General features: G+C 30.4%; 1 protein-coding gene across 6 annotated transcripts in view; it reads right to left on the bottom strand.

Annotated features, from left to right (window-relative positions):
• Window positions 1-23,275, bottom strand: part of LOC112599544 (mushroom body large-type Kenyon cell-specific protein 1) — a 37,483-nt gene extending 14,208 nt beyond the window's left edge. The window contains exons 1-2 of one of the 6 annotated variants that reach the window (XM_025346473.1): window positions 22,922-23,008; window positions 22,494-22,594 (exon numbers count right to left, since the gene is read on the bottom strand). Coding sequence is in view for 2 of the 6 variants with exons in the window: in XM_025346469.1 (XP_025202254.1) it covers window positions 22,922-23,039 (118 nt within the window). In the remaining 4 variants the exon portion in view is untranslated. Of the gene's footprint in view, window positions 1-8,594; window positions 8,714-12,008; window positions 12,032-15,527; window positions 15,552-21,604; window positions 22,029-22,493; window positions 22,595-22,921 lie in introns of those variants that run through there. The other 5 variants (XM_025346469.1, XM_025346471.1, XM_025346475.1 and 2 more) reach the window with 5 other exon arrangements.
• Between the last annotated feature and the right edge of the window lie 211 nt (window positions 23,276-23,486).

Below are 23,486 nucleotides of genomic sequence, written 5' to 3'. Positions count from 1 at the left end.
ACTGCAGTTAGTGTAAGAAATTGGGGTATAACTAAACATTAATATTTAAGAATAAGAATTATTATATTACTCTATAAATTAATCTGATATGAATATATAAAAAGGTGAAAGTAAGCAATCCTCAAGTGCGATCAATTTTCCAAGTATAATCTATACTTTATAGATATACCTTATTTTTAAGTTTATTTAACCAGATTGTTTATCATCGATATTGCAATAAGTTTTAAGTTAACACAATTTCAGTTTAGATCATAATACATAAACATATTAGGTAAATTTACATAGATATTATAAATGTATATTTCATAATACAGTAACGAATATATCGCTAAATCGGAGGTGACTATAATAATAGCATAATAATAATTCTTTATTTTTTTACTGTGTTAAATTTATATTATAATCAATTTATAATGTAAATTGCAATCCCATACTACGCGTAAAATTTAAAATTTTTAGTGTTATTACGAATTTTTCAATAAAAAAATAACAAGGAAAATAATTTATTACTACTGGTTCAGCTGCGACAGGTGATAAAACTGATCGAACCAAATGCTCATAGGTACTCATATGAATATTCAATTTAAAGTCAAACCACGTTTGATAAAAAAAAATAAATAAATAAATAAAATAAAAAATGAATATTTGTTCGTAAAATCTAAAATAAAAATACCAAACCTTACTTTTACACATACCTAAATCTATTCAAACGGATACTTAATATATATAGTAATCGTATACGAATTAAAAAAAAAAACTATCTGATATTTAAGCTTTATTATAGATATTATTATTATACCATGTATAACTCAATGATGTACTATAATAATTGTATTATTCAATAATATTTTTTTCTAAGAGGGATAGAAGACTGCGAATAAAAAAACATTAGGTATAATATCATAACATAGTTTTTATTTATATAGATACAGCGTTATTCTACCGCTCTGGGTGAAAATACTATGCGTCAGCTTTCCCGACGGTATTCGTTTATAATAATAAATAGGATGTATGTATAGGTACAACGCGATATATATAGGAATACTCCTAGAATATATAATGAAGACAACGAAAATATATCAGTAAAAAACACATTTATATGGACATGTTTTGTGTTAGATATGGTGACAGATTATGGTAACTTAAATACCTATATATATATGAGTATTGCCATATTACGTATAGTTATGCGTGGTTTATCTACGGATGAATCGTCTCGTCGTCGTTTATATTATTTATAGGTATTATAAATACGATAAGTATAGTAATATTTTACTTATTATTATAATATTAGGTATATATTTAACTCAGACACGGGAAAAAGACACGATAATAATAGGCGTGTCGTGTGATTGTCGAATGTCGGTCAATTACATACCCTGTCCACCATCTTCTCAACGATGGCTGAGTTATATAGGTACACGATATTGCCTGCTATGAGTGCTATGTATATATACATTTATTATATAGGCGTATATCACCTGTACGACTGTACACATATACATATTTATTATTATTAGATATATTACGTGTGCCCTATCGTGGCCGTAGCCATCTAAATCACGTGCGTGTCCGGGCGGCGATAGACAGGTATGTATGTAAAAAAAAAAAAAAAAAATAGAAAGGAATTAATGACATTCCGTTTACGTTTAATGTAATTCAATTAAAAAAAAAAAAACTCGGCGGTGGCGGCGTCGGCGGAATGAACGCCGGCGCGCGCGATACGCGCACAAACAGATACGCGAGGCCTATATAACATAGTATTATTACTACTATTTCTATTAGTATTATTATTATTATATGTACGTGAAAACCGGGACCATGACGACGACCATTTTGAAAATGAGGCGGTGCGTTTGTCGTTTAACGTAGACCGGTTCGCCATCGATTGGTCAAATCCGATTCAAGCCTATATACGCACATATTATATTATTATACATATATAATAGTACCTGTATTTACCTGTTTCGGCCAAGGTGGCGTTTCATATTATGTATTAATGTGTGCGTGTGTGCGTGTGCCTATATTGCCTATATTTGTGCAGCTTACCCGAGGTATATATGTATTTATTGTACCTATAGATGTGTAGGCAGGTATGTATAAATCTCATGTAACATCTATATACCGACTTCGGTGACCCCAAATAGAATCGGACTGGACGAATCGACGTCGGAAGGCATTATCTCCCTCCCCCAAAAGTCACAAACTAAATAACAGTGCTGTGGTTACAAGACGCTTATATAATAACACGTTCAAAGTAAATAAGAAATACGTATATGTGCGCCTATATTAAAGCTATATAATATAACATAATAGACAAGCTGTGCATATATATATACAGCTGTAGCAACGTTCTGAGAACCGGCAACCATGCCTCATTGCATGAGAAAATGGGGAAAAAATATAATATTTTATGCGACGATCGTTCGATGCAATATTGTTATAGGTAGGTATATAGGGAAAGAACTGGTTTTTTATTTACGTCGTGTGTGCCGTTCAACTGACAGCCAAGGATTAATGTAAAAGCCAAACGCTGAACACAATCGCTGTTCGATTAAAAACGCCTAAAACGAACATGGAAAACACGTAGATACTTAAAATATGTCATGCTAGTGCATATATATAGATAGGTATCTATACTATATGTATACCCTATACACTCTATAATAGTATATAATCTCGTTATCCAATCGTTTCGTTTCAGACCTTCAGTTCTGACTGCGCTGCGGCCTATGAAAACCCACCGATCGACTGCACGATTACGTGCTGCTGCAACATTTATTATAACGTGCGGTCGGAAAAGGCGATTGCATTTAGTATATAGTTACACACATAACATATCATATTGTGTGGGTGAAAAGTCAAAAAACCTAATAGACCTCCCTCCATGAGACTATATAGGGAGTGAGTAAAAAAACCATCATATTTTATGTCATATAGATACCTATACATTCATATAGTAATATATCATGGATGTAAACATATCTCCCGCCAAAACAACCATATTCATAACATGTATGTAATTATAAAAAGTTATCAGTATATAATATATATATATTGCAATGTACATTTTTTTATTCTAAATATAGCTTCATTCATCATTTCTTTCGTTGACTTGTTTCACCTACGAATTGATTGCGTATGTATTCTATGTATAATATATTAATATATGTATATATTTGTTTATACAAAACAAATGCAATATTACAATAAATGTTTTGGTTATAAACCAAATCGATCTCGTCGCACACGGTTCATAACAGTAATAAATAAATTGTTGACTTTGTATGGCAGTCGTACAGACATGATTATTTATACAGGGAAATTATTTAAATTCAATAACGTTTTGAAATCAATTTTAAGTAGAACATATTTGTTTAAATTATACAAATCTAGGTGTACTATACATACGTATTTTGACTTATGCAAATGATTCAAGTTTATTAAATATTTCTCAAAAACAATTTTGATTTTTTAAATCACATTATTTGAAATTATTTGATACATGATGTATTTAAAAAAAGTGTAGTTAAAACTATTTTGAAAATATTTAAAATTGATTAAATAAGCAGATTAGTCAATCAATTAATGAATATAATATTAAATAATTAAAAGTTATATTACAAGTTGTAGATATACGATATAGAACAAACATATTTTGTTTTGTTTAGTTTTGTTTTAGCGACTTAAATAATTATTTAATTTCGGAACTATGCTTAAATCAAGTAAAAATACATGTTTTCTATGTGTTTAATAAACCTGAAAAATATTGTTATAGTTTTTAATAGTTTTTGGAATGAATAAAAACAGTTTAAAAATGTAATAATGATATAGATATACGGAGAAAAGAGTACGGACCAGTTACACATAAAATAAAATTTGTGTTTTAGAGTCATTTTACTAATTGCACTACTTATATTTTAAGTCCATATTCCAATAGCGCCCCTTATTTTTACTGTCAATAAACATTGATTTTTTGAGAAACACAAAAATTATTATTGATTTACGGCCAATTTATACATATAAAATCCAAATACCTAAAAAAAAAAAACAAACTATATGAATTCTACAGGTACATGCAAAAATACATTACCACCATTACTAAAAAATGTATCAGAAGTACAAAGTGCATTAACTAATTTGGATACGTCTAGTACACGCAAGAGTGAAAATGTGTTGTTTATAAACGATAATATGTTTTTGTAATTATAAATTATATTTAAGCACAAAAATTAATGTTATGTGTTATTGAATAAAATAAATATTATTAGGCGGTATAATTAAGTGAATTATTAATTGTAACTGATCTATCAACTCTAAAAATGACTTGAGCGCAATTGGTCTATCGACCTATAAAAAGATCGAGCTTAGTTGGTCTATGGAAAAGTCATTTTCGGCGAAATATTGGTAAATATATTCTCGGTGAAAAAATTATTGGTACTTCATTTTTTTTTTTTTTTTTTTTAAATTTGTTCATAGACTATAATATAAATAGGAATACAGATTTTTTCCTCAGATTTTAATTGAGGTTGAAATAAAGCCACAGTTTCGTTTGAATTTATAATATACTTGCTATTTCAGTGATCTGGTTATTAATTGTGTGCAGTACTGCCGTAAATATGCGCGCAATATTAAATTTATGTGATAGCAATTACCTATAATTATAAACGTAAAATCATACCACGAACTGTCGTCGTTTGCAGTATAGGTAAGTGTATACTGTATATAATACAATAATACAAGTAAAGACAACTGCACTTGACAATATACCTACGCACCTACCAGCTGTGTATGGCTATATATTATAATATTATCATGCAAATCAAAAGCCGTAGAGGTAAACATTCACCTTTCGGTATTTACAAAAAAAAATTCCAATATCCGCGGATCCTTACAACATTTTTACCATTCTTATTTACCTAGGGTAAGTACCTGCGCTTTGCAGTAAATCATAGTATAAAGATTAATGGTACACGGTGATAAAAATTTAATAAGAACGTGCATCGTCGGCGGTATATATATATACTGTATATACATGCGCGCGTTATATTATTTTGCTGACGCGGGTAGATCAATTAAATATTTGTCCTCAATTTTTCGTTTTTACTGGCACGGCCCAGCATGGAAAAAAAATACTGTGTGCCTCATCACCCTGCAGACCGTGAAATATGTGCGTGCGTGGTGTGTCGGAGACTCGGTGTGTATGCACAAAGAGATGAGCAACGTAATCATATAATATACGCACATGCAATATTATAACATTATGTGTAAAATATTGTGGAACGCGCTGCAGCATATTTTAATAACATATATATATATATATATACCTATTTTAATGTATGATATTTTATATTATTATTAGCAGCGGGCGTCGAGTTGTCGTGCTGCTGCTGGTGCTTTAACAGTGTGCTCCGCGATGTATATAGTACACGAACACGCGAATAATATACATCTGACGGTTTGGCGAAACATCAACGAAACTCCCCTACGTGCGCGCGTATGTGTGTGTGTGTGTGTGTGTGTGTGTGTATGTGTTAAACAATATTTGCCGACGACGTAGAAAATTGCAAATTTGCTATAGGATATTATAATTATTATATCGTCACGCGCATATATGGTTCAGAGGTCTGTTTAAGACATACACATACATTATCATGATATCTACATTATAATAATTTATAATGTATTATGTACGCGCGTTCGAAATCGGTTAGTCATCGGTTTTGTATTTTCGAGTTAACACTTGAAAAAGATGAAAAAGACAAAAAAAAAACTATATAATACGACGTTAAGGCTTGGCGTGGTGCAGTATACATCGAAGCCGTATACACGTCGTCGTCGTCGTCGTCGTCGTCTACACGTACTCGAATAATACACAAACAATAATATACTTTTATAAAGCATATTGGCTTTTACTGCTGCACATCATAACATATTATATATATATATATATAAATACACTCACACACATACACATACACGCACATTGTATAATAGTCCATTTGAAACTCGCAAACTCATTCGTATATGGACGCGGGAAATTGGACCATTTTGCGATTACATGGCGAAACGTTTCGATAATCGTTTTGTCGCAAAACAGCAGCCACGGCCGCGAGTACAATACTCGTATACCGGTAGCAATGCGATTTCATATTACATAGTGTAGGTGCCTATATATATATATATATATAGTATGTGTGTGTGTTTGTCATATATGTAATTATAGGCGCGCCCGGAATCGCTGCAAAAATATATTGTAAAGTAAAGGGGGAGAGAAAAAACAATTTTAGTCACGTAGTTAATTGTGAAAAAATAATATATATATAAATACTAAAAGAAGGCGAAATTGCTTATCAAGAGGTGAAGCAGAGAAGGCCCCCTTGTACATAGTTTGCGCGCGCGCGCATGCACGCCCGTGAGATGAATAGACTCGCGTATGTACGAATGGGGAGGTTGCAGGGTGTATTATAATAATAAGTGTGGTAGTTTATAAAGCATATATTATTATTATAGGCGTAGAAGATATGTGTAGGTATATACCACACACAAATCTGCGTTCCGAGTACATGTTAGGTATATATACAATGTTTAATTCTGACGAGGTGCAGAACGTGTATATATATATATATATATTATAAAAAACGCACCCCTGTTAGGTGGGCGGAGAGATGTGTGAGGTGCGAGTAGTAAAAAAAAAAATTGTTAACATAATATATTCGCTGTATAACTCAATACATATATATTTACTAGAATAGAAAACTCGTGAGTTGAGATTTTATGGCATCGTCGACGCATTTTAGACCGACACAAATATCGTCGTCTTCTTCGTGATATAAATTCCACCGAATACCGGGTACATAATAAAACACGCGCGCATATGAATAAATAATAACGATAATTTAGCACGAATAAAAATAAAAGAAAACTATATCTGATGTGTGTATCTATATACAATTTGATTTAATAGAATGTTTATTTGTTTATTTAGGTTCGCATACGCATTTAACACACTTGTTACGGTTTTTAATAAACATCAATACGTTATATGTATTCATATGTATTATGATCTAGAATAAAACTATAGTTAAATAGCATCAAATTGTGGTTAAAAATTGGTAAAAATGTACATAGTAATAAATTATATTTTTAACGTAACTCTCGAGATTATATTTGATAATAATATTACCAAATATAAAGACCCATGAACTTGAGTGTTTGTAGTAATATATAATTCTAATAAATAATAGTCCTTTAAACTTTAAATACAATACGTAATAATTATTATCGAACTTATGCGATGATAAACTATGGTGTCAAATCAAATAATAGCATGATTGATCTATTTTATCGAATTTAAATCATTCTATCAAAGCGGTCTTTTTAAATAATATAAATTATCAATAGTGAATTTTTATTAAGTAACGTTTTAGATGTATGGCCACATAGGCATATAGTAGTTAAAATTAAAACAGATATAGGTACAATGTAAAAAAATGTACCTGACTCATATTATTTTAGAAATAGGAAGATCTGAAGAATTTGAACGTTTTTGACAATTTTTATTCGTTTTTTAAGTAACAATAATATATTATACATAGATATTATAGGTAACAATATGGTACTTATAATATGGTGAATAAAACTACACTTTAAAATAAAGATAAGGATAAACCGTACCTATTACATTATATTATATACTTGAATATCTATCTTACTTTGAAATGTTCATGACAATATCATCAGCTAGAAAAAAAAGAAGCGTTATCGCTTAATATATAAGTAAACTAATTATTTTTTAATGTCATTACTACGAATGAACGTGTGTAAATAATCTGAAAATTTGGCAATGTTTAAACAATTATAATTAATAGTAATTATATAAACTTAAAAATTATTAGCAATAAAATTATAATCGCTCTTTGTTTTCACTATACACAATAAAATATAATATGTGCACAAGCGTTGTTTGGCGATTCTTTATCTAATATTAGTAATAATCGAACGAAATTATTAGTGTTTTTAAACATGTAATTTTAATTGATGAGTGTTGTTGATAAGATATGTTATAATATGAAGCAAATAACACATTATAAATTATAATATATTGGTAAATAATAGGTATACTAAGTATATGTTATATAAATTAGTAAAGTAATATTAGTAATAAATAATAACGAATAAGCGGTACACATTGATCAAAAATAAATATGCAATCGACCATCATTAAATTATATGGTACAACATACCATGTATTGCACAGCACTATTTTTAATCTGCATATAACACATACCCGCTACACAGTATACCTACTTGCTTCATGAGGGTCACAGAGAAACCTTACCGAGTTAAATAAACACTGACGACGAGAGGATTGAATAATACGTAAAATGTGCTAAATTATAATTTATTATTTTTTGTTTGACAGCAATTAAGACGCATTATAGATTTAAATTTAAATAATAATTTACAAATATAAATTTCAATTACTTGTCAGAATATTTAAATCTGAATAATAAAATTATTCATGCATGCAAATATAACAAATTATATTTATAAACAAGATATTTAATATTATTATAAATAGGTATACCTACCGATATTAAATGGTATGAATTAAAAGCCAAACCTTAGTCATCTGCATTTCCAAACATAATATTTAAATTGTGGTTCTGAGAATCATATTATTGAACCGGCGTGCATTTAAATACCAGCGTATTGCAAAATTTAAAATATTCACTTAAAATAATAATTTACTTATTTGAGTTTAACTGTTATACAGAATAATTTTATACTAATTTTATACTATAATGTAGAATATATTCATCATATACCAATATAATGCATCGATTTAATTGGTACTGATTTCAGCGCTACTATTGTCGAAATTATAAGTATTGACCTTTATATAGGTTACCAGTTACAATAATAATAATAATTATAAATCCGAAAAAATCTACAGACAAATGTAGTATTGTATATATATATATATATGCATGTATATGTATACGGAGATAGTTATATCGGTAGCTCTTTTAGTTTGAAATAATATACATATATGATATACATAGTACGTAACCTTCACTAGTTGTGTTCTTTTAATTAATTTGCACATCGCAAATAAATCACTTTAACGATAAAATGAATTTGTTGGGCGAAAATAGGTTTCTTATCAGTATCGAACCTTACTCTTGTCATGCGTACATCACTTTATTATATAATAGACCTTTTTAAATGCCCAATAATACAATGAGCACATACGTTATTATACTTATTATAGTCAATACGCTGTGGGTAAATAATATTATAATAAAAGCGTGTGCATAAGCTGCATACCAAATAATAAGTGATTAATTATAATTTATTATACAATATTGTATGCATTCAAATTGCAGTGCATAATTATGGATTAATGTTTTATTCTGTATACTATTGTTTTAAATCAATATAAAGTTATTCTGTTATTACTCAAATGCCGCTTGACTAACATGCCAAAAATGAATCATTACTGACGTAGGTACCGTTTAAAACCAAAATAATACTGTATAGCTTACAAAGTAGGTACTATAAGTATTGATAACTTTGATGGTTTTTTTCGGTTTATCGGTTCTAATACTACAATACCGGTATCAAATTTCAATATACCGTCAAACCTATATAGTGTATTTGAGTACACATAGTATGTAATAAAAAATACGTATAGGTGCATATTTATTGATTATTATTTTTACGGGCAAAGGTCTTTATGACATAAATACCTAAATAAAATTCGCAATTATTTAAATTAACAATAATAAGCTCAATAAATAAAATGTGATTAGATTAACATTATCAAAATATAAATAATGATAAACTCAACAATATTCGAATTTTAATAATTAAAAACAAAAATTTTAATTTTAATTTTAAAATTTGGATTCACATTATTATTTTTTATTAGTCTTTTTGGTGAGCCGCTGTTTATTTGCTAAATAATTAATGATAGCGTGTGGAACGTAGAATGAATCGATTTAAATGCTTCACATTTTAAGTTACGTTGATTCAAGTTTGCCACTTATCAATTATTACACGATGTACTTAACACATCCGGGGCGTCTTTGTTCAGTCTTGGAAGAAAGGCCAAGTACATTTGCTACCATGGAACGTTATCATATTGCGAACAGGGAATTTTATACATGTTATATTACATGTCGCGTTTTTTGACGGTGCAACTATTTGTTGCGTCGAAAAGTTAAATTGTTAATTGTTATTGCGGTAGTTGTTACTGCTGCTATTATAATTATGAAAACAGTCAACAATTATTAATATTTTATTATTTTAACGGACGGGATTAAATTGTGTGTGGTATAATAATTATTGTAACCTCGCGCGCGAAAAATTCCGGCATATCCTATATACGTACACACGCCTGACGTCATTTCACATGAAACTCGATATTTTATATTACACCCGATGAAATATTCGACGGCGATAAAATAAAAACCATAATAAAAGCGTCACGATGCAGACACGGTATACACTGATACACTACACACGCGCACACATACAATATATATAAATACATAATCGTATAAACAATACTTAATTTACTACACTATCTGATCGATTCGTATCATAGATACCTATTCTTTATTATCGCAGTCTACTGTTATCGTACAGGCGCCCGTCCTATAGTCGCCCCGGTCGGAAATGAAATAGTGTAATATAACTTTAAATGTATGATACATATAGGTACAAGTAAACGTCGTAGGATATTTGAGAACTTATAGGTAGTCCTTTTGCAAAGAGATAGGACTGACTCTTTTGAAATTAAACTCTGTTGAAATTCTTTTCTTAAAAAATAGACAGATTTTGAGACTTATTGCAAACAGACTAGATACATACTTATGGTAATCATAATATAAGCCATTTGACCATTTGAGAAAACTTGAATATTAATAATCAATGCAAGTATATAAATTTTAATTTTGTTTATAATATTGGCATTTGAATAATACTAAATTATAAATTATATATTTAGTAGGTAGTACTACAATGCATTGCTTACTATTATAGTTAATTAAATAATTTATTGTTACACGAAATATAAGAATATATCTACATAATGGCAAATCAGTTGTTCTAAATATCTTACAACCTAAGACTATATATTTTGGAGTGAATGAAAAGTTAAAGTTTTTAGTAAAAATTTATATCTAAGTATATGTTGCAATAAACCTCAGTTAAGAATAATTTTACAAAATTGTTTTTTCTTTTTCTTTATTAAAAAATGTATTGAGTGATTAGCTAATAACTGTTATAATTTGATACTATAGTTAATACAAATTGAAAATAATTTAAGTTATAACTACATGAAATATTATTCTTGTATATTGTATTGCACGAAAAGTTGTAGATAATAATGATAGCAAAATAATAAATAAGTTGTTATTATTATGAAACTCAAATTCTTCAACAAATTTAATGATTGTATTTTTTGGTTTAACTAATGGTGATGCATTTGCTGGAATGTCGGAGTATGCATAAATGTTTATATTTTTGAGTTGAGATTGATGTCGTTTTATAGGCTTACTGCGAAGGTAGGGGTGAAACGATTATTATACTATTTAATCGTGAAAGGATTGTTATTGTAACTTATATTAGTGTAACTAAACCCAACGAAAATATTTTAAAAGAAAATAATGCTTCAATACTAATGAGATTTTTAAGTATAGGTACCTACTGCAAAAAATGTTAGAATGGCTGTTTCAAATGGACAAAATCTAACAAGATGTACTAAAAAAAATGAAAAATATTTTTTCGATCCGCGTCGATCACGAAATTTCTTCTATCGGTCTAAGGTACCCATATACGAATATTATATATCTATATAAGTGTATTTCATAAAGATTTATTAATTTACGTGTCGTTATTGCATTATACCGTTTGTGTATCGTTTTATTTTATTATATAATATAAACGTATACGTTTATTAAAAATAAAATAATTAAGTCATATTTCACTTTACATACCCATTATATCGCACGACGGTTTTGATTGTATAAACGATCTTGAACAAATGGACAACGACCGTGTTAAAAATGATTTTTAAGACGATCGCGTACTCTATCGAACGTCTAAAGTCTATACGTACGAACCTACTACACCGTAAATAGATATTATATAATAACTTGATGCAACGGTAGATAGGTTACCGTGAAAAAAACCACACACATATTAATATGGCGCGCCGGATGTTACTACGAGATAACATGATATTTATTATGATGCAGCATCGACTGCTGTAGGTATACGCACCATGGATGTACATAAATAAGGCATGGACCGAACGTGTAGACAGAGAAGTTTTCGGATAGAACATTGTTAAAAAAAACACATATGGCGTACAACACGGTCCGTATAGACCCATTAATAATATCGAGATATCGTGCGTAATATATGGAGAGGGTGAGAGGGGGAGAGAAGTTTAACAACATAGATAACAACGTTTTTAGAAAAACATGTGCATACACTTTTGGACTTACGTTTTTATATTATGCACTTTGAAGGTATTGGTCATCTCTTTCTATAACGGCGACGTTAGCACTATATATTTTAAAGGCAACCCGTTGCATATGGTTATACCTACGAGGAACGCGCCGCGCCATCCACGTATAAATGTTTCTATGTTCAGCGTACACCGGAACTGAAAATCGTTTAGTATAATACGTAAAAGTAGATAGCAAGGTATATTATGTTATATTGTGTATATTTTTTCATTTATTTTTTTTTTTTTTTTTGCAAACGCACCACTACACACGAAAACGACACACTATTGTTAAAAACATGTACACGCGATGTTGTTTATTTTTTCGGCGTTCGAATCGTACGCGAATCGTGATAATAATATAGTGCCATAACAATAACATCAATATAAATTACCTATACGTACGTATTATTATTATTTGTCATTGCACTAATCACAGGGCACCGAGTATAGGCAATATCCGTGTTCAATTTTACGGTCTACGCTTACTCGACACTAAAAATGGCCGTCTGCGTGTAATGCGGGCGACGAAACAAGACTTGAACGAGAAAACTTTTACTCGACAGTGATATATAAGGTGCGTGCAATATAATATTATAATAGAAAAATATGGTACGTTGGTAATAATGTATTTTATAGTGTGCCGTTTAAAAAAACTCGAATCTATAATCGAGTATTTAAAGCATATTTCTAGTGCATGCGCAGTTTTGTCGCACAGCCCAAATGTTTTTTTTCAGAATTCAAATCTGATTACACTGTAATTGCTATATAATATAGGTTTTTAGAACCGTTTAGGTCTATTTCGCTATAAACTTATTATCGATAATATGCGGTATCGAGATATTAGTGACCCCTTTGATCACACACACACACACACTTACATATGCCCACACGCACACGTATATTATGTGTATATACAACTAAGAACAAAGATTGTGTCTGTCTTTTTAAAATATAGCTTAAGTGTATACATATATAAAAAGAATAATAATAATTAGGAAACAATTAAATGCTTTTATGCCATTGACATACTTTTAGTTATAATAACGTTGAGAGTTTTGCATAACACGATTTATTAATTTATATTGAGATATTAATGATTATGATATTAAAAAAAAAAAAAAAATAAACACCATTCCACTTGATTCAAATAAATAAAAATAAAACATTTTAAACATTTTGATATTTTTTAACAAACAATGTGATTCATGATAATGTAATTTATCGTTGTGGGTCGAAAACTCGAAACCCAATTTACGGATTCTGACGGCTGAAAACTGATTATAGTTTTTTCGTTATTAACCTATACTGTGGTTTAGGCGCGCACAAATATACGAAATGCAATTTAACTTCATCGTGAGCTGATAAAAAGTATAATGAACAATTTGAATGCCGCAAGTCAATATATTACATACCTAATAGCACAGTTGAACGAATTTTGCGTAATACTTTCTATAGGTACCTACCATTACTTTAAAATAAATAATACCTATACTTTTATAGTTTTTCATAGACAAAATAATTGTATGGTTATACATCATGGTTAAAATTAACTATTATTTTGTTTTTTATTTAATTTAATTATTATATCATAAGTATAATAATATTATATAATATTTGGTAAAACCAAAAACTACGACTTATTTTCAATAATTGTGTTATAAAAACGGATATTCTTTAACAAACGAACTAATAACTACTATTAGTATTTATGTATTTGTCTGACAGAACATTAAGCTAGCGAAAAACGAATTGAACAAAAGTACATAGAAGATAAGCTACTTTGACTCCAACAAATTTCAAAAATAATTGGTTGCAGCAATTTGCAACCCTCTTTCATAAAACGTGTCTGATATGCATACCTATTATATTAGAATTCGTATTTAAAATAAAATCTATATGAAAAATTTACCATTGTATTATTTTTGCGATTAATACATAATAATGTGTTATAGTATCCATTTTTTAAATATTAGCCGAGTTCAGTAAAATAAAATTAAATAAGCAATCTAATTATAATATGATAAACATAAACGATTAAATGTAATGATATCATGCCAATATGCCATGACCGTATCAAATTAGTATTTAGCAGAGTTTAACTATAAGAAAAAATGGTACGTAATAATAATATCATATAATTTTTAACTAAAAATATATCATATATTTTTACCACATTTTTTAAAAATGTTTAATTAACTGTTATTTATGTGAGACTGCATCATTATAATAGCACCTCATCTAGCAATACATAAATATTTAAATCATAATTCAATGCGTAAGTAAAATTAAATTATCTAACCTTGTCTTTACAGGGTATACCTACACTTAAAACGTTCACTTTAATCAAACTTAATTTATAAAAAATGCAAGATCGATTTACATAAAATAACATAACAAAATATGGTGTATATAGTTGTATATTATTATGTATTATATACATTTATAATGTGGAATTTTATTTGAATCAAACCGTTACAAATTTAACTTTAAAGATTTTCAACCAAGAAAATATTCAGACGGGTAATTATACATTTTTAATATCAAACCTGTATTATATATAAAGTAGTTCTTATAATATAAAATTCTCATTATTTAAAAAATTATTAAAATTTTTGAAAAAAATATGATGTTTTCTTTTTCAAGTTTTTTTTTTTACTATTTAGAACGACAAGAGTCATTCATTATATTTCATATTCTTAAGCAGAATAATATGAACATAAGTTAAAAGAGTAAAAATGTTGAAAAATTATATTTTTTCTTTACAAACGTTGCTCTTAAATGACTCCAAATAAGGTATATAAAAAAAAATAAAAATTAAAAATAGTTAATAATGCTTTTAAAGATAATCAATGTTAACTGTTAAAATAATTACCCGGTGTATTAAATATACACAAAAATATCCATCGACATTATAATAAATATACGTAAGAATAATTTAATTTCAAAATTATTGTATATTGTGTAAAAAAAAAAAAAAAATGAATAGTAATTTTAAACGTACCTATATGGCTATATACAAAACATTGAAGTCGCTCGTTTCATAATTTGAAAAAAAATTGTATTAATACAAAATATTTACACAATACAATATAATAATATATTATTATATAATTAGTTAAAACCATAACACATTGTATAGACGTTTATAATTCATACATACACGCTAACGCAAATGTACACACACCCATATTTATTATAATATTAAACATACTCATACTCATATGCCGGACATTCTTCATTCAAATGCGATAAGGTTCATTTTGCCCAGCGAATAACATCATTAAACGATAACAGTATGTTGAACTTTTGTCTGATCGGCGGAACAGCTGCGCGGTATTTTATAATATAAGCGTTTAGTAGTATTTTGTCGTTTTACAATGTCATTGCACTCGAATATTATAATATTTTCGGATTAAATAATAATACCGTCAGAGTCCAATACGAATGTACTATTATGAAAAATTATATCGACTCCATTATAATACGCGGAGTACTTACACCTACTGATTCATATAATATTATATTCTGTGTATACAGCGTGAAACGCGGCCGTTTAATGTTTACTGTTATGGCATATATGATGGTGTGATAAGCTTAGCAAACAAATGATAATACAATATTATGGTGAATAAATATTTTATTTAAAACGCCGTTTTCAAATTAAAAAACAATAATGGCACTAAACCGTTGAAAGATTGCAACGATTCGTGTTGTTTTCATGGCGCACGCGCACACGCATCATGATGTGTGTACGTGGTTTATCAAATGTGTCGTTCTCAAGTATAAGCCCAGCATTTATTATCTAATAGAAAAAAAATCCTAAAAAAATGTATGAAGGCGTGTTCGACATTAAGACTATTTAGAGCCAAATAAAATAACATCCGTTTGAAAAACTATAAATTAAACTAAATCGACATCCCCGAGCGAAAGAGTAAAATATTATGTTATTAACTTTTGAAAAATTCTCACAAAAATAATCTCGTCTTTCATATAGGAATCAAGCAATCATATTGTATTATTTATGCAAAATTGTATTCACTATACATACTATTAAAAACAAGCAACGGTCTTTTTTTCTAGAAATGTATTTTAATTACAAGGAGATTTAGCAACATTGCATATTTAAATATATATAGATTGGTACATATTTATACACATCATATTATTTTAAAATGTATTAGTATATGAAAATATTGTACTAACATGGAGCAACATAATTTAAGCATAGTATGAACCAAGCACATCATCTATATAGATAATAATACAGTTTATCTTAAATATATACATAGATAGATTGATAAACTTATTGGCTTTATACACAATCTAAGTATGTAGGTAGGTACTAATAAACAATAACAACATAAATAATATGTATTACTTGAACGAAATTAGAATATAGGTACCCATTTCAATTATTAATTCTCTTGTCTAGAAAAACGAGTTATATATTAGATGTAGTAAATGTGGAAATAAATCTACAATTTTATTGTAGTATAATATAGCATGTATTATTTCACTACGAAATGACAATTTTACCAGTAATTATATTATACAGTAGAACTTATATAATTACACATGTCTTGTATTATATGCAGTAAAATTATTCAGTTGGCAACAATAATTTTTAAAAACTTATCGAATTTTAAATTTTATTGGTAAAAAACAATATAATATTATATGCTATACCTATAGGTACCTACTATTACATTGCGCACATTGATCGGTTAAACATATAGGTATGTTTTGTACATGACAAATACGTTATCTTCGCGAATCTCAGGGAAACAAATCGATTTGTGCAGAGTTTTCATCGGTATTGCAGTAGACTTTTAATATAACACATGTATATGTATATAAATGCATGTGTGAGTATTACGAACGACGATATGTGAAAGTCTATCGTGCGGTCTCTCCGGAGGAGATGCTATATAAACGTCACGAACTTTGAATCGTGCGTAACGAGACGCTATAATAATATATTTAGGCCATCGTCATTATTTTATACAGAAAACGGCGGTAAAGGAAATATTCACGTATCATAAAATATTAGTAGGTATATATTATAGTCAGTAGTTACACTATGTATACATTATTTACACCTGCGGGGTGACAACGACGATTGCGTAGGTACATTATCATAATAATAATTAATAAGGATAATATGCGTGATAATGAACGCAGTTATATATATATATATATATATATATATATATGATATTATATCGTTTAAAAGTTCATGGTTTCTTTGAACATTTATTAAAACGCGTCGTACATTACTATCTGTTTTTTAGAGACTTGATTTTTTCCGAAATTTCCGTGCCCGTGGAGGATTTTAAAAATAATGAGTCACATTTTTTGGCAAGAATCTACCGGGAAAACGCGCGCGGTCGCCTAACCGCGCCGTACAGAATAGAATAATATTTTATCCTCATAATATATATATATATATGTGTGTGTATTATATACATTTTTTCCACTCTGATTTTTTTATAAACCTATATTGTTGTATCATTGTACACACGATTGGTTTGTTCGTGGTTTTTATTTCGGCAAAGAAATAACAAAATGAAAATGTAAAAAAAAAATACAATAATAATCGAATTCCGAGAAAAACGTGTATTATGGACGCTTATATTATCGTCGGACGTGAGTGTTTCATTGATGATCCACACCGTTTGCGATTAATGCGATCGAAAATTATACACGATCTGTACAAAAATACGATCATACACAGTGTATAACAGTTAATTCTATAATTAAATGTACTTGGTATACTTTATGGTTATGTATTATAATGGTCAGTAAGCGAGTAAAGTTTGCGTTGATCATTAAGGAAAAACATAAATTAATCTGTGCTTTAATCTACACTATTTAAAACGTCAAATCACACCTTGAAGAGGCCAATTTCATTGCGATTTTATTTATTCAGAAATATTACATATAGTAAATAAATTGTTAATTCTCCTATATAAACATGCACAAATTATACCTTGAAGTAAAGTTTATATTTCCTTCTTGCAACTACTTATTAAATCCCCACTCTTCATCTCCTCTCATAAATTTTACATAATTGTGATTATTTCCCGACTTAAAAATAGCTATTTAACTATGTATAAAATATAAATAATATAATATATAAAGCAAATAATTCAGTGAGTTCTATTGAACCATTTGTGAGCTTGTTTATATTGTTAAAATTAATTTCACTTTCAGTTTAAATAAAACTCAAACAATTTCTTTTACATTTTAATCGTACAGTTATAAAACGGAATTTATATTATATATGTATCTTTTTAGGTGTATTATAAGACTCTCAGAACACTTAGAATATTATAAAAATTACAATCACGTCTTTATACTATTATAAAGCTGTTCTTATGAACTTTAAATAAATCAGAAAATTAATATTGTGTTTCGTGCTTTTTTACTTAAATTTCTATAATACACTGTTTATTTTGTGTTTGTTGTGTATATTTATCTACTCTATATAATCATATACCCTTTGGCCTTAAATTTATTACCAATCACTATACTATATACAATACGGATTTTCATTAATTTATAATACATTTATATTTCATTATACACAGTAATAATGCAATTGCGCTGTATAGGCAGTTTATTGTATGGTGACATGTGTCGTGTATATATTACTTCCTAGCATATATGTATATATACGAGTAAAAAGATACCTACCAATACTCACATATTCAAATGCAATTTGTGCGAAATGTTTCACATCAAATTCGTATATCAAGTCCATATACGCGTATCATTTTTACGATAATATAATGGTCAGTTGGCAGCTGTTTAATGTGATTATTTGTCTGCAGTGTATTGTTACCAACTAATATAGTGTAAAGTTTGTTTTATACAATAAAATAATAGATTTTACAAGTACCTAATCGGATAATATAATAATCTATACTGCATTGAAACGTGTATAATATAATGTTATTTCGAATTGATCATGTACTTGTAAAGGGGCACAGCAGTGTTGGCGGTATATAAGTCTGAGGTCACGTCGCCGTCGCGCGTAGGAACCGAATGGTAAAGCTTTTATTTGGTAAAAGGTTATCAGTAGGTTTTCTCGGTTATTTTTTTTTTTTCTACAGGCGGGTCAAATTCTTTATCAATAATATATATATATCCATATGATATTTAAACTATAAACCGAAAAAAGAAATGGCGTTACTCGTTATGACGATAAATTATTATACATACTATTCAATATTACGTATATTGGTATATTATATGAAACAGAAGAGCGGGGCAATTTGTAAATTATTGTTTCAAACTAGACAGCTATAATATGTACAATATATATTATTTAAATAGACTATAGAGAGATCTATATAGAATTATGATATCAAAGCAACGATAGATTTATAAATATTAATCTGTACGTAGCCTTCAAAATCATTGAGGATTTAAATAAACGAATATATATGTAAAATATTATAATACATGTAATTTATTTATAAAATAATTATTTAGGTAACATTTATGATGATATTAATAATAATAATTATGAAAATATAATGTATGTAGGTATATGCTATAATATTTTTACCCGACGACGATGACGGTTTGTTGAGGTGGTTGTGTGTTTGTGTGTATGAGTATGTGTGTGTACACATGGAATAGTCGATTATGGCGGACAATTTGCGATAACTGTTGAAAAACTGTCGTTTGTTGTCTGTGTGCTATTTTTTTTTAAACTATTAATCAGTTTATGGTCGAACGAAAAAAAAAAATAAAAACTTGAGAACAAAGCGATAATACGAATTTAGTATACTATATATATTATATTATAATATATTAAAACCCACAAAATATTATAGTGAAAAAAAAAAATTATATCATCGGAAATATTATAATATGTAACGTCTCTTTCCGATAGTGTCTACTTAATGTGTTTATACAACAATCACAACTATATAAGCTTGTAGGTATACTTAAAATAATAAACACATAACGCAAAACAGGTTTTTTGGAGGGTATTTTGTTCTATCTAACACATATTCGATTCCAAGTTATCGTGTCTATTGGCATACCGCATACATATAGTACAATATTATATTATATTCCCCTGTCACGTGACATTGAACAAACCCGTAATATTGTTATTAATGTTACACCTGCAACAATTTAGTGTTCAAAAACAAAAATAAAATTATGAAAGGAAAGGAAATCGATTGGTCGAATCGGTTAGGGCTGTTCCTTTATTACTCTTCCTTTAATATACATGGACCGTATATGCGTAAAGTTAGTTATGTGCATTGCCCGTTTTTATACAATGGTTGTTTGTGGTGGCCAAATATATATTATAAACGTTTGCCAAATGAAAAAATACAAATAAAATCGCACCGAAGTCGTGAAAAATGATTATTATGGTCCGATTGGACCGTGCGAAAACGTTTTGTGCGGCAACGTAATAGAATCTAATTTGGCTAATGATCGGCAAATCTCGGGGCCCCTTCGTCCGGTAACAATCCATTTGCATAATTGCCATTGCATACTGAATCCTTACCTCTAGCGCATATTGTAGGTACATATAAACATACATTTTTTTTTTGAACGACCGTTTTTATCCACGTGCGAGTTCTACTTTATACCATAATATAATAATAAAAACTATTTAAAAACAACTAACCACTTATTGTGTGCATTTTAATTCTTCGTATTAAAACATTATCGAGGTGACGAAGTTATACGATTCGTTGTTACGAAAACAGCACTTTGAATTTAATCGTTTTTAAATAAACAACACACTCGAGACATTATAATGTGTACATGCATATATATAGGTATATATATTTGGTAAAAAATTCGGTGATAATTATATGATTATTGAAATATTCACATATGCACAAATAATTAAATTAATTACACTGTTAGTAATTACATATGTTTTTTAATTATATTTAACGCTATTCGGTGAGAAAGAGAGAGAGAAGAGGTCAGTCGCAATTTCAATAACGTCTAATAAATTTGACCTAAACTAAGGACGCGGTTTAAACAATGGTTGACCTAAAATCACGACGTCAAACAAATTTATAAAAATCATAAACGTACCGTGTCTGAACGCTATGGATCGCCAAGTTTGAGGCGAAGAAAAAAAAATTGAGCTTTGTGAATAATTTGGTGTCCAAATAATAGTCGTTTGTCGCTTGCAACACGAACACGGACTCGTCGAACACGAGTTTAATAAATTTATAACGTAACGAAAATAATTTATTATTTACTTAAAACTGATATAACCGCACGAGCACAAACAAACGCACACTGAGACTGCGAATAAAAAATAATAGCGACAATAATAATAATTAAATAATAAAAAAAAAAAATAGTAAATTAAAAAAAAAAAGAGTAAAACGGAAAAAAAATATTAAACAGATTGGTAATAAATTTATTTCGAAGTCGTTGCGACCGCCCGTTGGTGCATCCGAGCACAGTGCATCTGAATGCAGGAGGACCGCTCATTTAGGTTGGTCGGGCCGTCGTCCTTGGAGAACACGAAATGTGCAACATGCATTAGGCAGTCGAAAAACTGCATTTCGCCGTCGCCGCCCGGCGCGCACACACGATCACCCGCCCGCCCCCACCCATCCGAACAAACATTGCCAACGGGCTGGAGGAGGGAATCACGAAGACGTCCGATGCACGGCCAGCGCCGAAGACGGCCGAACCACTCTCGCGCAGGGAGCAGTGGGGCACCGGCAGCACCCCCGACCCGCAAGTCTTTTTTGTCTCACGCCCCGCCCCGCCGCCGGCCCACGGTGCATTTCCTATAAAACCCCGCCGCTGTCGTTACCACCCCCACCCTTGACTTTAACGCCGACAACGTCGTCGTCGACGCCGCCACCACTGCCACTATCATCACCGTTACCACCACTACCACCACCACCGCTACCGCCACCATCAACCGCCACCACCATCGACGTTGTCGACACTATATACACACACAATACTGCTACTGCCACGCCGCTACCTCCTCGACCACATCGCGCGCGCCTACCCTCGGCCTACTCGGATTGACCAGTATGCGTGCGCGGTTTTTTACGCCTAAAAAAAAAAAAAAAAAAAAAATGAGAGAAAAAAAAAAAAGAGGGTTCCAGGCCGACCGAAATAATCGATTTTCGTTGCCGAAACGTCGTCGTCGCCGCCGTAGAAGATACATTATTATTATTATTATTATTATTACTATCGTCGTCGCGGCGAAGAAAAACAAGATAAAAATAAAAATAAAATTACGTTACAACGCGTATCGCGTTGAGGCAGGTCATACACACACACACGGTAAACTGTAATTATGTAGTACAGGTGTAATAATACCATACGAACGGTCAAGTCGTGGTTTACGCGTTAGTGACGTGCTTGCGTCGTACTTACCGATGATGAGCACCATGTTGTGTGACCACCGGCGCAAGTGTTTCCTAACCGCTTGACGGTCGTGCGCCGCAGCCGGGCACGGGCCGCATCCGACGGCCGTGCGGCGCTGCAACTGCATCGTCCGCGCGGCGTATTCGCACCCCGTGTACACCGCGTATGTTATTATTAAAGTGCACGGTGCAGTTGTATGTGCAACGTCGTCGCGGTCGTCGTCGTCGTCGTCGACGAGCACGTTACACTCTCTCTCGCGCGCGCGTATCAATAATTGGCGGGACGGCGCACGCGGCTCTCTTACTCGGCCACACGACAGTGACGGTGACGACGGTACGCGCGCACGGCGGACGGTCGCGTAGTATATTACTACACCGCGCGCCAGTGATCCGGCGTGTGCATGTGTATATGCATGTGTGCGCGCGCGCGGCGCGTGTGTGCGTTTGTAAGTCTGCGTATGCATTTGTAATTGTATGCGTGTGTGTATAAATCTGAGCGCGCGCGCGCGCGCGTGTGTGTGTGTATATTTGTACGTGTGTGTATTTCGTCGGACGCGTTCTTCGGTAGTGACGTC

Source organism: Melanaphis sacchari, unplaced genomic scaffold (genome assembly GCF_002803265.2).
Source record: "Melanaphis sacchari strain LSU unplaced genomic scaffold, SCAv2.0 Contig53_pilon_pilon, whole genome shotgun sequence".
NCBI lineage: Eukaryota > Metazoa > Arthropoda > Insecta > Hemiptera > Aphididae > Melanaphis > Melanaphis sacchari.
Note: the sequence above shows the minus strand (reverse complement) of the source record. Positions and strands in the feature narration are given on the sequence as shown.